Source organism: Notolabrus celidotus, chromosome 5, assembly GCF_009762535.1.
Source record: "Notolabrus celidotus isolate fNotCel1 chromosome 5, fNotCel1.pri, whole genome shotgun sequence".
Lineage (NCBI taxonomy): Eukaryota > Metazoa > Chordata > Actinopteri > Labriformes > Labridae > Notolabrus > Notolabrus celidotus.
Window position 1 is genome coordinate 8096043 of NC_048276.1, and position 11627 is coordinate 8107669.

General features: G+C 37.6%; 1 protein-coding gene across 1 annotated transcript; it reads right to left on the bottom strand.

The window, feature by feature from the left end:
• Positions 1-4786: 4786 nt before the first annotated feature.
• On the bottom strand, positions 4787-10963 carry alg5 (ALG5 dolichyl-phosphate beta-glucosyltransferase). Its single transcript, XM_034684433.1, has 10 exons — positions 10622-10963; positions 8884-9052; positions 8506-8552; positions 8237-8305; positions 7587-7679; positions 7354-7467; positions 7211-7270; positions 6973-7124; positions 5714-5799; positions 4787-5388 (listed from the first exon to the last, which is right to left on the bottom strand). The coding sequence occupies exons 1-10, from the start codon at positions 10682-10684 to the stop codon at positions 5273-5275; spliced, it is 969 nt and encodes a 322-aa protein (XP_034540324.1). The 5' UTR covers positions 10685-10963; the 3' UTR covers positions 4787-5272.
• Positions 10964-11627: the final 664 nt, after the last annotated feature.

Here is an 11627-nt window from a genome sequence, read left to right on the forward strand (position 1 = left end):
TTGTATTTCCCTGTCCCGTGTTGTAAGCTGCTGTAACAAAAGAATTTGCTCCAACGGGGGACAAATAAAGTATATCTTATCTTATCTTATTATAAGGCCATAGACTGTATAAATAAGGGTAATGCTTGTCCACTGTTTGTATGTGTAATTTGTATCTTCTTGCCATCTTGGAACCGTCTTCATCATTCTTGTACTGCTGTTCATATTTTACATTTTTGCCTCAAAGTTACAGAGAAATCTTAATAGCAGATTTATCAGGAACTTGGTGAAATTAAACAATTGTTAAGCTGTTATTTCTCATATGCATGTGCGCGCTCTGCACCCAGGGGCGGAGCCAGACAGTTTTGACTTGGGTGGCCAAACTGGGGCACTGACTGTTGAAGGGGTGGCCAGGCGTGGAAAACAAACTTAAGAGCTTACCCCAAACCTAAGAGGGTTACTTCCAATAATCACATCTACTTTAACTTCTTTTATAAAATAATTTTAAAAATATTACATTTTTGTAGATGTCTAACGTTGACATTAAAAATGTAACGGTACAGAGTATCAACATTTAAATCTGCTGAACTCTTTAAGGACTCAAAATTTAAGGACTCTGCAGCTTGTTGAAACACAACAACACAATAGCTGATTTCAATATAAGTAATGCCTCTGACATGGCAAATAGCCAATCATGTTTAAGAATTTCAGGGTGGCCAATTAGTTTTCAGAGGTGGCCCTGGCCACCCCCTGGCTCTGCCACTGTCTGCACCTGTAGGCTAAACATGGAACAGAGACAATCAGTCCTCCTAAAAGCGGTAGTCTACTTTGTTTCTCTTCCTTTTGAAACTGATGTTGTTTCATCATCTCTTATGAGGAGCAACACAGGGGGAGAGAAAGGGAGTTCTTTCTCATTGCGGATGGACACCATTCTTCATCGGGAGTGCCTTGACTGGTCCAGTTAATGACGCAAACCCGGCTGGCGACAGTGTGTCTACAAGTTTGACATTTTCAGTTTACTGCTGCGGAGCGTAACAATACTCCAACCACCAAGTGAAACCACTCTGAGGATCCTGTAAAGAAGGCTCATCATTTAGTTTCAGTTCCACCTCAAGGTGCATCAGCAAAAACGCACCACGAGGATCAATTGTCGGTGCGCCTCAAATCCTCATATAGGTGGGGGTCTATTATCAGAGTTAGAGACGGGAGCCCACTGGGAGCCGCGTGGAGGATGATATGAGGGACACTTCAAAGCTTTGGAAATCAGCACGAGAAGAAACCAGCCCCATTAGAATATAGATAGCATCTAAAGTGCTCATACAGAGAGTTAATCTATGAGTCTGCATAACATTGGGGCATCAAATAAACGTCCCTACTAAAGCACTGCTGCAGTGAATCAATAGGACATAAATTCAATACCTACGCATTGATTCCTGATTGAATAGATGCATTAAGGTCAGGAAACGAAAAAAAAACCACATCATGATTCACCGACGCTTTGTCTCTGGCAGGGCGCACAAACAGGATGCGCTCCCCGGGGCTCCGAGAGGCCGCAGAGACATCCGCATCAGCGCCCCAGACCTCAGGCTTGCATAAGAAAACACTTGTATGAAGAAGCTCATTTTGTCCTCAGATGAAAGGACCCCCTCATTCCTTCCTTAATAAAAAAAATAATAAAAGGACTGGCACGGCACATTAAAAAGCAGTGTCCAGGCAATGTCATGATGTAGCAATAATGCTCAAAAGTAATTCCAGGTTTTGCTGCTCAGAAGTATAAAAGCACAATTACACTGTGCAGACATTGTGTTTAGAGAGTGCATGTTATAATTTACAGTAAGAGATCAAGCACTTCTGTGAAAGGTTTGAGTGGAACTACAGAGAGAGAGCTAATGGTGAGCAGAGAATTTGAGAGATTTTTGAGTTTTTTTTTAACTGTATGTTCTTTTTAACAAGCTAAAAAAAGTTTAAAAACCATAAAGTACTTGGTTGAAATGTGATATTTTAACAACAAAAATACAGCAGCTCCACCACGTTTTACATGTTGTGCATTGCATTTCAAATGAAAGTCTAAAAAAGAACTCCAATGTCAATTTTTGTTATTTTTGGTACTCACTATAGGGGGCTGGTTTACTCCAGAAACACACATACTGTTTATGTATATGTTGAGGAGCTGCTGTATCAAAATTAGCCTTCTTTCCCCAGAAATTAGGCTTACCATATGTTTCTTTTATGATTCCAATCCATTCCTCTTCTGCTGTGGCTCAGCATTTTAATAACCTTTATCAGATTTGAGGGTTTAGTCACAGACTTTCCCAAAAAGTGTTACACTTTTCTTTCACAAATGTGGGAATGAAATTAGGTTAAAATGTCCAAACAATTAAATTTATCTTGCCCGGCTCAGCACCCCTAAACATCCAGTCCTATAGAATCGCCCCTGCCTCTCACTGAAGATTCATTTAACATGCAAAAAGTGTAAAAACTCTTCTTATGCTCAAGACTGATAATGTGATTTGCAAAGAGACTTATTCTGAAGGAATGTAAGTCCCCGTCCTCTAACATGATGTCAGTCATACAAATGGTGAGACTCTGGTTCCTGCAATCTAACTCTTTGAAGACATTCTCAGCCATCTGGAGGCCTACCTTGCCTTCTTGGATGAGGCTGACGTGTGATGAAAGTGGAGTATTTCTTTATACAGTTGTGCTCAGAAGTTTACATACCCTGTAAAGATGCAGAAAAACTTGTCCATGCATTTATCTTTAGCAGACTAGACTACTGTAACAGGGTCTTTACAGGACTCCCTAAAAAGTCCATGAGACGGCTGCAGCTCATACAGAATGCTGCTGCTCGAGTCCTAACAAGGACCAAAACAGTAGATCACATCACTCCAGTTCTTAGATCCCTACACTGGCTTCCTGTCTATCAGAGAATAGACTTTAAAATCCTGCTGATGGTTTATAAAGCACTGAATGGTTTAGGCCCAAAATACATTGCTGATCTGCTACTACTTTATGAACCATCTCGACCTCTGAGGTCATCAGGTACTGGTCTGCTTTCAGTCCCTAGAACCAGAACGAAACATGGTGAAGCAGCGTTTAGTCATTATGCACCACATATCTGGAACACACTCCCTGAAAGCTGCAGGTCTGCTCCAACTCTCACCTCTTTTAAATCAAAGATTAAGACTTTTTTATTTGCCACTGTCTTCCTATCTTAGCTCATTTGAACCCACTTTAAATAAAAAATTTTAATGTAATTTTTAATATATTTCTAATTTTCCTTTTCTTTTCTGTTTTATTATATTTGTCATTTTAATTGTAATCTTTTATGCTTGTCTGAATGTCTCCAATGCTTTTAATGTTTTAATGTAAAGCACATTGAGTTGCCCTCGTGTATGAAATGCACTATACAAATAAAGCTGCCTTGCCTTGCCTTACCCTGGCAGAATTTGTGATTGTTTTGGCCATTTTTCAGTGAATATAAATGATACAAGAAAATAATTATTTTCACTCATGGTTAGTGGTTGGGTGAAGCAAATTTTTTATCAAACTGTGTTTACTCTTTTTATGTCATAAAGACAACAGAAACTACCCAAGAAATCATAAATTCTTCCAGGGTATGTAAACTTATGAGCACAACTGTATATCCTGCAGACTTGACGCATAGCACTCCAGAGTACACAATTTAATTGGCAGCTTTCTATTGTCTTTATGTTTTTTTTTCTCTCTCTGCTCTCTCTCTACATTATTTATGTGTATGTATGTGTATGCATACGTATCATAGACTGTAAATAAAAATGGACAGCGTTGCTCCGCCTCTTCCCGTTGTACAGTTCTGAAGCCAAAAAATCCCCCTCCTGGGCGCAGCCATTGTGCAGCCAGAGCCTGTGAAGCCACTGTAACAAGCTCCGCCCTACAGCGTAACGTCACAAGACGCTGTGTGCCCTTTGAAGTTTCGTTCTACGGCGGCTGTGAATCAAAGGAAACCCGGAAGTAAAACCCCGTTTTTTAACCTCTAATAACTAACGAAAAAGAAACTTTTCAGAAAAAAGAGGCCTTGGACACAAAACAGTCAAATACTAACTACATATCACCACAGCATACGGATGTGAGAAACATTCGTAAGACGTGTATTTATTTTTTAAAGTTTGACTGCTCCCCCATTCAAATGAATGGGGGAGACGGATTTTTTGACCTATACTGCAGCCAGCCAGCCACCAGGGGGCAGTCACACTGCTGAAAGCCTCACCACCAGGGCCGTATCCGGCACGCTTGATACGTATGCATATGTGTTTGTATGCATATATATGTATTTTTATTTATTTATTTTATTACTTCTCTTCATTAATTTTGTCATTTTAAAATTATTTTTAAACAAAAATTTTCTTCATGTGTTTTCTATTAATTTATTTATCTGTTTATTCTATTCTTAATATTATCAGTTTTATTTCATTTCACATGTCTGAGCCCCTGATTGATTGTATTTATTTTGTCTTGTTGATATATTTAAAAAGTTACAAATAAAAACATATATATATATATATATATATATATATATATATATATATATATAAAAAAGACTGATAATGTGATGAAAATCTGAGCTCCACTGAATCACTGATTTAGATCTGATGTTTTTTCTTTTCAAGGACTTACATTTTAAATAAGTCTTTATGCAGAAGCAGACGCTCAGAGTCTGTTGCAGTGATTTAAAGAGACAGGCCCTTCACAGATGAAGGTGGAAATCCTCCATCGAAGTTTCAGAGGAGCTATAAGACTAACTTAGTAAATGAGTTACAGTATACTGAAATCATAAATCATTGACATTGTTTTATTTTGGTTGAAGTGACCCAAGCCATGTTTTCTCAGATATATAACCCCTCCCTTTTCAGATCTCCATCCTACCTGTAAGAATCATTGAAACTGATTCTCATATCTTTCACATTTCTATATACATGTTTTCACTTACAGCTGATTGGCCACAAAATAAACATTGAGTAACTTAGCACAAGGTTCCCCTTTACACACATTCTGTAACCGTTGAAACAGAAATGTGCACGTAACATCCGCCATCACAAGCCCGGATCAGTTTTTTTTTTTCAAAGGCAGGACGGCGAAACAACTCACAACTGTGTCATTACTTCACATCCGAGGACATTCGAAGAGGAGAAAGAAGTGCAATTTTCTCTTGATTACAGTGACTTGATGGACACAGTTGTTAATCCCACCTCATATAAAAAGGCTTGACTGCCCTGTCATTGGCTGCTGCTATGACACATGGGGCTCGTCTGATTGGCTAGTCAGTCTTTAGCGATGACTGCAGCTTCCAGGCTCCGGTGATGTAGCGCAGGCGAATGAAAATGAGGTCTGATCCCATCTGCAGCCAGCTCCAAAACGGGATCAGCTTAGACCCTGGAAGAGGATGTGCAGAAGATTTTTATACTCTTGTGATAATTGAATAATAATAAACATGAATGTCTGCTGACACTAACAGCTGATTGGCCGTGTAATAACTTGAGCAGGAAACAGTGTTATCATCGACAGGAACACAACCCACAACCCCTTTTAAATGCCTTCAACATGAGTTCATTCACAAAATATTACAGTGAAAATAAGGTAAGGGTTGAAAATCAGCCAGTGCCAGACATGTGAACACACCCAATAGAAATATTTATGGCACTCAAGAAAGGCTGCAGAGTGCGAGGACACACATCCACACATTCTATGAAAAACCAACCTTCTATTTCAGTCCAGTTGACGGCCACCTCTGCTATGGGGATTTTAAAGCACTGGGCGATATACAGGAGCTCCACATCAAAGGCCCTGTGATATGAAGGATAAACACACACAACAGATGTTCATAAGTTGCATTAACATTCATGTTTTATTACAGCTGATAAATAACACAGTGATCTGGTTATTAGGGCTGGGGAGGGAACATCAGTAGATTTGTGGTGCTGATGTAAATGTTTCCACAACACCAAGTGTGGAGCTCTGTCACAAACTGAAAACTAGCATCAAATATCTGGACAGATTTATAGTATTGTGTGATTAGCTTTTGATCCACTGGCTTCTCAGGGTAATCTGAAAATTCTACAGCATATTATATCTGTAGAGGCAGATTATGAAAGAGCTTGTTTATGTGGTTCATGTGTCAGTATGAAAGGTTGTACGGGGTTATTAGCGGTTATTTCTTTGTTGTGTGGTTAAAAGTTAAAGTTTTTGTCCGCTGAAGCAGCATGGTGCTGCTGGAGTTATGTGTAGCTGTTCGTTCATTGAAATGTTGTGTATTGCACACTTCTGGAGATCATCTCATCGAAAACAAACGGACCGAGAGTTCAACATGCATGAATGACTTGGACTTTCATTCATCAAGCACGGTAATTCGCAGAGCGTCAAATAGGTAATCCAGGTGCAGCGCCTCAGTGGCTTAAACCTTTGGTTTGGCCTCTACAATATCATTAGATTAATCTATTTTGACATCTTTTGCAGCTGCTTGTGTTCAGAAAATATAACTTATGTGTGAAGTTTTGCATCTGTTGTGTATAAAAATGTAGGAAAGAAAGGTATTTGGTATATAATAATCGTCTTTTCTGATTAGAACCTAGGGTACCCTTCTTATACTAAACAACTTATCAAGTCTTTTTTAGCAATAAGTATCTTTATACGAAAATTCAAAGCCCCTATAAACCTTTTGTCCATCCACACGTGTTTTTCCCCCCAGCCAATATTGCTGGATTAGGTATCAGTGAGAGCTTCCTGGATTGGATTGATGGACATCTTCTTTCACTTTCTATAAGCTTCATCCTTACATTAAGTCTAACCAGCCACATCTGTTGAAAACATCTGTAAGAGATGGCTGGAACATGAATATTTTCTGTTTTCTACCCTTGTTTGATGCAGAAAGTATCTGAAATCATCACTTTTTTTGATAGCATAATAATCCCTCAGCCTGGTTGCTTTTAAAACAATGCACATGAATACATAAGTGATTACCATCGCTCTACGTGGAGAGACGAGAAGGTCTTGAGCGCAGCCTCTCGTGTGAAAAGCTTGAACCCACACTGTGTGTCCTTGATCCCCCGCACACAAAAGAACCACACCAGGAAGTGAAAGCCGTACATCAGGAAGGTACGAAACGTGGATCTCTGAGGGGAGAGACGCAACAGAGGCGGTTATCTCAAAGTTAGACTGACAAAGAGTACGATACCGTGGTTTCCAAGAGGAGGATTACCTGAGCTACTGACTCTTGCTCCAGGTGAGCTCTGGACCCACAGGAAATGCCCATGTTCTCCTGAATGGACAGAAGGCATTGTTAAAAAAGGGATCACACAAAACCTTTTAAAAAAAAGTATGGAAAAAAGAACGTGTTTGCACCGGTTTAGGGCTGAGCTCATTAAGTCCCGCCTCTACTTTGTCCAGGTCAGAAAACTTTGTGGCTCCATCAGCATCTGCCATCAGAATGACTTTCCCTCTGGAGCTCATAGTCCCCTTAAGACAGAGAGAGACAGAGAGAGAAAACACAAAGTCAATTCAGTACTGTTGTTTTAGTGCTGCATTCAGACGTTCAGTTCACAATCACATACTGTAATATGACATCTTTATCTCACCATCCTCACAGCGCCTCCTTTCCCCCTGTTCTTCACCAGCGTCAGGACTCGCACTTTATCTGCGCCGTACTTCCTGGTGTACCTCAAAGCAACCTGGAAGAACATCACAACAAATTAATATCAGTATCACTTTGACATTTCCATCACAACAAAGCAGAGCATGATTAAAACTCTGTAACTTATCACTAAAATATAGATATTATTATTTTTTGAATGTTTTTATTGCTCAGCCAACACAACACAAAAAACAAATGCTAGTTTTTCCATAAAAATAAAAGAGTGTTTTGAAAACACCTAGTCCATAGTCTGAAAGTAAAAATAAATAAATAAAATAAAATACAAAATTTAAAATGAATAAATATATAAATACAAAATACATTTAAAAAGTTAAATTAATAAATCAAAATATTTTTTAAATAATAATTGGAATAATAATAGAAATACACACAGTAAACTTTAAAGAAAAAAAAGTAAAATAAAAATATACATACACACAAAATAAATAAATAACTTAAATTAATAAATCAAAATAATGTTTTAAATAATAATATAAATAAATACAGTAAACTTTAAAGAAAAATAAATAAATAAATAACAAAATAATAATATTTTTTTATCACAAGTCTAAAATAAAGATTTTAAATGATTACCTCTGTGGTTTTGTCTTTGCTGCCATCATCAACCACGATGACCTCATAGGTAAAAGAGGGATGCTCTTTCTGCAGTGAGAAGAAAACATGAGGAACTTGTTTCACAGCAGGTAAGATGAATGCTGCCACCTACTGGAGATTTTGTGATTTTGTAAAGAATCAAACATATTTTGTTTCCCCTTTCAAAAGAAGGATAAAACTCCTTCTCTTTGTAGTTAATGATTTATCATTTTTGTACTAAATTCACATTTAATGAGATTATTTCTAACCTGTCTGTTTTCCAGGTACTCCATAGCTTCATCCAGCATCACAGGCACTACAAAGACACACAGTCACACACACATATCAGCACCTGTAACCCTCTGCAGGTGCATAGTCAAATGAAGCCACAGATAACATGATTGTGAGGCTTAATCTGCATCAACATGTATGAAACACAGCAGTTTGGGAATTTTGAAGCAGCAACATATTTGGTCTTCAAACACACACTTTAAATCCACCCTGTTCTTCATGTATATAGTATTTATGAGGTGAATGTACTAATTCTTAACCAGATAGACAAGACATTTTACAAGCAGCTGTTCCTAAATTCAAACAATGCTAGAAACAGTCCTGATAGAGACCCCAGTGTGCCCCCCAGCACTCACTTCGGAGCTCCTCATTGTAGGCCGGTATCACCACTGACAGCTCCCTGGACTGGGGATCATGCAGACTTGGGAAAATCTCCTTCTCTCCCGTGGCTGTAGGGAAATACTTCTCTTTCTCGTGGCGTGTCAGGTTCACCATCTTTGCAGTTACGTGGGCTACAACGAGGAGCTGAAAAGACAGAAATGTGAGAATGGTACTCTTGTTACTCTCGCTGTAAGGTACTTTTTTTGGGAGGGGTGGGGTCACTGTTTTAAAGGTGATTCATCTAAAGCAGTGTGGATGATTTTGTTGAGACACATCTCTTCTCTTTGGCCTTCTCCTCCAGATGAGAACATGAATATCCTGACCGATTTGACTGATCTTACTTTTTTATATAAATATGTTGTGTTGTTTATTGTTGTCTTCATGTACTTTTTACTTTTTACCTTGTAAAGCACTTTGGCCAACACTGGTTGTTTTAATTGTGCTATATAAATACAGTTAACTTGACTTAATGCAAAGATGAGACAATCCCAGCTGTCTCTAATTTTAAAATCAAACTCAAACTTACTTATTCTCTTAAGCATATGAAGATTAAATCTGTGAGTGGGTGTCAATCTAATCGCTTCAGTTGATGTTTTTATGTGTTAATTGTTCTAGTTCCTGTTTTTTTATCTTTATGCTTTTGGGTGTTTTATTTCAATGAGGCGTGTCTTATGCATGTGGAATGCATGATCCATCAATCTGATTTCTGTTATGCAAGTAAAAGTAATTGTTTATCGAATGATTAAAGGATTCATTTCGGTTAAGACAAGATCAGTTGTGATTCTGTGTCCGGCGGGACAGTAAGACTCTGCAAGTTATGGACTTCAAACAGCAAAGGGGGCTGATTATTTAGAATTATCCCTCCTAATTTAAATAAAAAATAAGACCCAACACTATTTACTTTGTACGTTAAGTTACATAAGTACAAAGAGAGAGAGAGTAGATCAAACATAACTGGTTGCATATAAAATATGAATGTTTTCAGTGTTTGCTGTATGTTTTTGTTGATTGTTACTGTTCAGGTTTGGTTTGGTTTTTAACTCTGTAAAGCACTTTGAATTGCTCTTTGTATTAATGGTGCTTTGTAAATAAACATGCCTTGCCTTATCATTAACAACACAGCACATTGAGCTTACCTGACACCTTATATGTTAATAATTTCTGTGCAATAATGCCGTACAGTTGTCTTTTTTCTTGTTGCTACACTATCACTGCCATTTTCTCTGTGCAATAACCTCACTCTATATGCAGAAGTAGAACGTTTTTATAATGTATACATATTTGTTTTATTTAATACTTTATTTGTACCTTTAATAAAATTATATTCCAACTCTGTAAGTGCATTGTCAATTCCTGTCAGTCGTTGTAAGCTGGTAACAGAATAATTACCCCAAATGTAGGATCAATAAATATATCTTATCTTACCAATGATGGACTTCACTGTATAAATACATTTGCAATTGTCAGAACATTCAACAAGTTTGTAATATTGCAGGGAAACAATAATATGCAACAATAATGCAACATTGCTTATGGACCTCTTGCATAGAAAATATATTCCACAATTCACTGTAATAACTAACTTAGTTGTTGTCCAACAGCATTAATGTCCCTCAATGTATTTTGACAGCTTTTCCTACACGTTACTGACACTAAACCCTGACAGAACAGGCTACAACAGATCTCTGCTGACACAATATTGAAGGTACTTACCACAATCAGACCTAGAGCTGCCAATGCAACCAAAGCTTGCACTATATCACAAAGGAGATCCATCTTCCATGGGTGAGTCTGCAGCCACTGACAGACCACCAGTCCAGGAGGCTAGCTAAAATGCTAGCTGACTTTTCCTGCCTTTGCCTCGTATGTTGTAGCTAACACTCTAACCTCTCTTGAAAATACAAGCTCGTGAGATAGTTTAAAGTAGAATTAACTAAATTTGAGCCCTTATAGTTCCATAACTCTATGGGCAGTTCAGGTGACTCCACTTCCAATCACAGCTGAACACAACGGAGACGCGGAAGTGACAATGTTTTTCTCGACACATCATCAGTTTGACAAGGGAACACCGGGCCGACCTGTGACAGTCCACAGCGACACAGACAGCGCCCCCTGGTGGACGGGAGTGGTAGTAAATAAGTGACTGCAACAACTTATCTCTAAATTGATAAAGAAGATATAAGTATTAAATATGTTTCTTATTTGAATGTTTATCAGTCATATATTTATATCTATTTTCACGTATCATATTATCTAATCAAGAACTATAATGTCATGTCTGATAAAGATCTGTAATTTATTATATTCTCTTTAAATGCAGTTCAATATGTATTATTATCATAGACTGTATAAAATTGATTATTATACGGATGCAAGTTTCCTGTAATATATATTGTTATTCAACGCCTTTCATAAAAAAAAGAAAAAGGTGTAAGTAGGAGTTGTCTTTATTTAAATAAAGGAGAACTATGAAGCACAGATCATGGAACAGACAACCAAGACAACTTTTAAGTACCCAATGGTACAAAAATATAAATACATTTCAGATTAGATTGCAAAATTATGATAGTGAAAAACTGCAAACATTATTTTCAACCTATACATCAAACACTTTAATTTATGGTTAATTTACGAACCTATTTACCTTCAATTCTAAACTAACTTGACATTATTTTAAGCGTTTTAACTTGTGTTTAGTTTTTCTTAAAAACTTATTTTA